The 6290-nt window shown below is 54.6% G+C and overlaps 1 protein-coding gene across 1 annotated transcript; it reads right to left on the bottom strand.

Annotated features, from left to right (window-relative positions):
• Positions 1–384: 384 nt before the first annotated feature.
• On the bottom strand, positions 385–6254 carry RFLNB (refilin B). The gene is made up of 3 exons (XM_049636725.1): positions 5925–6254; positions 3049–3158; positions 385–970 (listed from the first exon to the last, which is right to left on the bottom strand). The coding sequence occupies exons 1-3, from the start codon at positions 6138–6140 to the stop codon at positions 640–642; spliced, it is 657 nt and encodes a 218-aa protein (XP_049492682.1). The 5' UTR covers positions 6141–6254; the 3' UTR covers positions 385–639.
• Positions 6255–6290: the final 36 nt, after the last annotated feature.

The following is a 6290-nucleotide window of genomic DNA, read 5'->3' as shown; positions in this document are numbered from 1 at the left end:
TTCTTTCTTTCTTTCTTTCTTTCTTTCTTTCTTTCTTTCTTTCTTTCAAGGCAACTTATATTGTGGTTTGGGGTTTTTTGATATCATGAAAAAGATTTCGAGAATTCCGAGAGTTTTGGTGAACAGGAAATACAAATGGAAACGGAAAAAAAAATATGGCATGAAGCTCGGCTCTCCACAGATTGAACCCATATGGATGTCACAGCTCACTGAATTAGCACCGCTTTCAGGGAAGACACCTCAGGCTGAAATGTCTCCAAACTCACTTTTTCCATCCCAGAGACTTTCTCCACGGTCTTCCTCAGGCCAGCTGACCAATAGAAGAAGAGCTCGCTCCTCCCTCCCTATTTCAAACTGGGGCCGTTTTCCTTTTGCTTCAGTTGGCTTCCTGTTTTCTCATCAGATTGAGACTTTGGGGAAACCGGGCAGCAGCAAACTAACAATATACTCCTTTTGAAAACAATTTGACCATCTGTAAAAACCAAATTCTCTCAATGGTTCTAATACGAGGCCGTGACATTTTTTTCCTTCCCCGGGCTGGGCTTAGAGGTATCTCTAGGTCAGACTCCTCTGGGGCACGAGCCACGAGCCACACTCGAGGGCAACGGAGGAGCTGGTCCAACCCCCCCCAGGCTTGAGTCAGCACTCGTCCGAGAGGCAATCACTGCCCGGGAGCTCTGTGGCTTCGAGCTCCACGCTGGACAGGAATCTCCTCAGTGTCTTGCGGCAGTTGTAATCCAGAGTGGTGGTGTAGACGGTCTTGGGGTACTTGGGGTAGACGATGGTGGTGCTGAGGAAGCGGGTGGGCTTGTGGCGGGGTTCGAAGCGCACCTCGGCCTTATAGTTGCGCCACGTGCAGTTGGGGATGCAGGTGACTGTCTGGCTGCAGGAGGTCACTGCCAGGCCCAGGGGCAGGTGGACGTCGTCAATGAAGTGCCTCTCTGAGTCGTACTTGACCGAGGAAGTGTACCTGGGAGGGAGATATAAGGCAGCACGAAGCCGTTCCCCTTGAGCTTGGGGCTCAGGGGTCCCTACCGTGACCCTGATCCTCTCGTGTGGTGCAAACCTTGAGATGTGGCTACTCTGGTCAGAAGCAGCAAGGAGCTGAAGCACTTACTGTGTGGTACAGTTCTAAGCACTTCACTTCCAGGATCTAATTTAACTGAACCAACTACCCTGGGAGAGAAAACGGAGGTGCAGAGGTCAAGGTCGCAGTGGGAGTGAGTAGTGAGTGGGGCCGGGGTTTACATGCAGGTGTGCAAGATCCCAAAGTTTACCCTGCACGCACTATTTCCCTTTGCGGGCCGCAGCCCCTGGAGTCCAAGAGTTTTGGTGAATTTAAGCTAGGAGAGCTTGGTCACCTTACTTCCCCAAGCCTTGGTTCCTCTTTCTGCAAAAGGTGCCCAGTAAGAACGGAGCAGAGTATTAACACGCAGCAAGTGCTGTTGGTGGTATAACGAGGTGGATTCTACCTTTACTAGGGGTGAACGGTTTGTATTCTCTGTCCCCTGAAGTCACCATCAGCGTGCTTGCTTGCTTTATTCCTTCCTTCCTTTCTTTTTTTTTAATGTAAGCTTTATGCCCAACGTGGGGCTTGAACTCACAACCCTGAGATCAAGAGTCACACGCTCTACGCTCTACCGACTGAGCCAGCCAGGCACGCCCACCATCAGTTCTTTAATGAGAGGAGGACAGAACCCAGGAATCCTGAATGCTGGTTCTGAAAGTTCAGTGATACCAAGTACTAGTACTTGGTCCAAACTTGGCCTTCGGTTTGGAGACCCCCTCAAACCAGAGACTCCGATATCTGACCTTATCAATCAAAGCCAATTACAGTCTTGATTTCTATAAAATAAATTAACATCCATATTCTACTTTTTTTTTAATTTAAGTCCTTCTTTGCTAACTTGGAACCTACCTTTTTTTCTTTTCTTTTTTTTTTTTTTCTTAAACGTAAGCAAAGCATTAGTTCATTTTACTGAGTAATTATGGCAGCTTCATAGATCTTGAAATAAGAATGAGCATCACACAGCATTACCCACACCAGTGCCCCCTACCCACCGGTCAGGGGGTAAGAATTAGCATTCTTTTCAATGGAGAGGATGAAAACACGTATTCTCCTTAGGCAAGTAGGTTCGAGGCTGGTGGAAGCTAATGTCATGAAGTCATGTCCTCATTTTGTTCAAAATACAAGCTCCCCAGGAATAAAGGACTGAACCGCTCACCTCCAAACTGGTGAGCCGCCTTTGTTCCCCATAAAAGGGCCCTTTGTATTAAGGGAGCTGAGACTCCAGCAAAAAACCCACCAGCTACCAAAAGTAAAATTCCTTTCTCTGAAAAGACAGATCTTTAACAGAGGCTCTCAGTGAATCTCTGCCCCCAGGTAATCCTGGATGAGATAAATTCCCAAAGGAAGAATGGTACTTTCAGATTGCAAGTGAAATTGTAATTGGAGACAAGGTTATTGCACCTTGAGGCAGGGGTGGGGAATGGGGGTGGGGGGAGCAGCTTCTGAAAGAAGAATTATTTTATTACAAAATTGTAAATATCTGATGGTCATGATACACAAAGTGCAAAAAGCAAGGGGCGGACTTTATGTATAACACGATCTCGTTCTTATTTTTTTTTTTTTTTTTTAAACTTTTTATTTATTTTTGGGACAGAGAGAGACAGAGCATGAACGGGGGAGGGGCAGAGAGAGAGGGAGACACAGAATCGGAAGCAGGCTCCAGGCTCCGAGCCATCAGCCCGGAGCCTGACGCGGGGCTCGAACTCACGGACCGCGAGATCGTGACCTGGCTGAAGTCGGACGCTTAACCGACTGCGCCACCCAGGCGCCCCGATCTCGTTCTTATTTTAAGAGCTGTGTCTATGTATTTAATTGGTGAGAATACACAAAGAAATCCGAAATGGTACCCAATAAACTATGAAAAGTCTTTGGCACGCTTTTGTGGTTAACTCATTTTTTTTTAAATAACAAGCATTACTTTCTGGACCAAAACATGAAAAGTGACAAAATCCAATCAGACCAGGGCCTGCTATATTTACCTTACTTCTGTCGGTGGTAAGGGGTCAAACTCCACTCCTTCGCCAAAGGACAGGGGGCAGAGCCTTGGCGAGCAGGCGAAGGCCAGGGGGCTGGGGAGAGATGCTGGATTCTGTGAGGATGGAGAAGGCAGTTAGACCACAGGCCGGTCTGACGCGTCCCCCACAGAGGTCCTGGCTCTGAGCTTCCTGCTGATGGACCCGACTGTGATCTGTGTCCTCCTCCTGGCAACGATGCCGGAGAAGGGCTGCCCCACAGCACGGGAAGAGCTCTGCATGGGGAGCCAGGAGATCTGGGTCACATCCCATGCCCTGTCACTTTATCTGCACACCAAGGGGATGCTCCTTTCCATCACTGAGGTTTTGTGAAAGGCTGAGGAGCTCAGTGTCACAACCTTGGTCAGACCCTGGGGCTGCTGCGTCATCGCACGGCAAGGCGATGAGAAAACCTTGATGAACGGGGGCCTCACTAACCAGAACCCTCAATTACGTGTCCCCCAACGCTGTCATTGTCTCAGCAATACTTCAGAAAAGGCCAAAACAAAACTAAACTAAACTCTACCAGGAATTTTTTCACACTGGAAGATTCCAACTTCCCCGCCGCCTTCTCTGCCTCTGGGACTGCTACATTTACACCCAACAAAGATGCAGAGATCCATAAACTCACTGGGAAGATGAACACCCCAAAGGTCTCGACCCCATCTTCCACCATTCAGAAACCAGAGCATGGCATTCCTGGAGGTTAACGGGCTTCTAGCCTGCACCAAGCCCCGAACTTTGATTCATCAAGTAGCCTGAGGAAGGGGGACAGTCCCGTCCTAGACACAGGGGCTAGTTTTCACCCGATTTGACTGGAATTGGGCTTCTGTGTTAAGTGTTCACGGGAAGCAGCCTTTTGGAGTCCCGGGTTTACAAGCGATCTGTCATTTTCTCTGCCTAATTTGAGAGTAGGAGCCACACTCCGGCCAGGATGTGGAGGTGGCAGCCCGGCCCCCACATCTTCCAGGATAGAGAAGGAAGCAGACATTTTTAGAAGGTAGGCTCTAAGACTGTTATCATGTTACCCAGGCAGAGTGTCAAGTGAGGGTGTAGGGTAGAAACACCAAAGTCAAAGGGGACCATGGCAGGTGAGGGAGGGGCAAAGGGTCCAGCTCCTGAACTCGGGTGGAGAGCTTAAGAAGCCTTGGCTGGGGGAGGGGCTGTGGTTGGGAACTAAGGTCCGTGGGCGGGGGGGAGGAGGGGCAGGGGAAGGTGTGGGCACTGGCTGCTGCAGAGCTGCGGAAACAGCCCCCAAGTGGTGGCAGGGAGGCCTACTCTGTCCCCAGCTCTCCTCAACCCAGGGAGCGCCTTCAGGCAGTGCTGAGGGCCGCAGGACACAGGATGACGGGGAGTGGAGGTGTTCAACTCTTAACACTCACACTGCAGCCAGGAATCCACACAAGCACTCAGTTCTCTTGCCCCTGCCTTGCCTTCTCAGCTGCCTCACCCTGCCCACTCAACAGACACTCCCTGAGCACACCCCTTGGCCCAGGTCCAGGCTGGGGACGGTGCACGCAGCAGGAGTTCCAACAGACGCTTGAACAAGGTGCTGCCAGGGAACGGGGACCACGCCACTGATTTGGCCTGGCTCAGGGAAGCATCCAGGAAGGCTTCCCAGAGGAGGTGACAAGTTGAGCTTGAAGGGCCAGCAGAGCTCTGATAGGTCAAAAAGGCAGCTGGGTGTTGGGGGAGGTTGGAGGGGATGGGCTCGAAGGAAAAAACATGCCAGGTAGAGGGAGCAGCATCGGAGGCACCAATGCATGTATCTGCCTAAGGTCAGGGGTGTGCCAGACAGCAAGGGTTCTGAAGGCCAAGTTGAAGCAAGTGCTGCCTTCCAACGGAAATGAGAGATTACACGGAGGTCTCTGAGACAGGGTCAGTGGGGCAAGAATTCCACGCCCATGAAAGTGCATAGGTCTTTAAGGAACAGCAGGAGCCACTGACAACTCCACCCCCCCCCCCCACCCGGGAGAGGCTGTAAATATCCATCCCCAAGGGGAAGGGAGGGGGGCTGAGAGCCCCACTTTGGGCCTTGGCTCTAGGCAGGATGTGGCTTCCCATGAGCTCTAGGGAAAGGCAATAAACACCACCTGAGTGATTCCTGAGGCAAAAAAGTCTAGGTGTTTTTTCTTTAAATACAAATTTTGAAATAAAAGAAAAGAACTCCTTTTTGAAAGTTTCCTCCCACCCATCTAGAGTCAGACAGGGGTTAGGTGACAGGACAAGGTGGGGGAGGGGACACCAGGAGGCCAGAAGCTCATGGGGTAACTTTTCTCAAAGGCTGTCTTCCACGCCACTGACATGGTCCCCAAAGGCTGCCCGCCCCGTTGCTCCCTGAATTAGGGAGCTGAAGCACACCCTTCTCCCCCAAGACCAGCCAGGAGGAGCCAGGCCCTCGGGAGGCGCCCCCCACCCCACCCCGGTAGGGGCAAAGCCGGGTGGGGGCGGGGGGCGGAGGTGCCAGGCCCGCAGTACGGAGGAGGCTGGGGTTCCTTCTCCGTGTCCCGGGCCCCTCTCCGGCCGGACCCGGGCGGGAATGTGGCCGAGTTGTAGACTCGCAGTCCCGGGGGCCGCCACCCCGAAAAGAGGAGGCGGCGGCGCGCCTCTCCCGGGGCTCCCGCGCCTCCCAGGCGATGACAATTTTCCAGCCACCGGCTCCAGCTGGCCAGGCTCTCGCCGCGCTCCCGCCCCGAGCTCCCGGCGATGGCCACGCCGTCCCGACGGGCGGGTGGCGGCGCCGACAGCGCGCCCCGAGCGGGCCGGCGGGGCTGGCCGATGGCCCCTCGGGAACCGGCTGCGGGTGGGATGGGGAGGGAAGGGGCCGGAGCGGAGCCACTCACCGGGGCTGCTGGGGTCGCCACCGCGTCGGGCTCCAGCGTCCCGGGTGCCGGCGCGCGCTCCCCGCCGCTGCCACCGCCCCCGGCCGCCGCGAGCCCCCAGTGGCTGGGGCTGGGGCTGGGGGGCAGCCCCGAGTCCGGACTGTCCAGGACGCCGTCGCCCTTCTTCTTCGTGTCCACGAGCTCGGGCACATCCTGCAGGCTCAGCCGGCCCACCATGGCTGTGAGCGCGCCGGGGCCGGGGGCCGGGGGCCGCGGGCGAGCGAGGGGCGCGAGGAGCTCACACGCGCGCCGGGGCCGCTGCCCGCCCGGCCGCCCTCCCTGCCGGCTGCCCGTGCGCCGTCCGGGTCTCGCCGGCAGCCGCGCTCC

Source organism: Panthera uncia, chromosome E1, assembly GCF_023721935.1.
Source record: "Panthera uncia isolate 11264 chromosome E1, Puncia_PCG_1.0, whole genome shotgun sequence".
Classification (NCBI taxonomy): Eukaryota; Metazoa; Chordata; class Mammalia; order Carnivora; family Felidae; genus Panthera; species Panthera uncia.
Note: the sequence above shows the minus strand (reverse complement) of the source record. Positions and strands in the feature narration are given on the sequence as shown.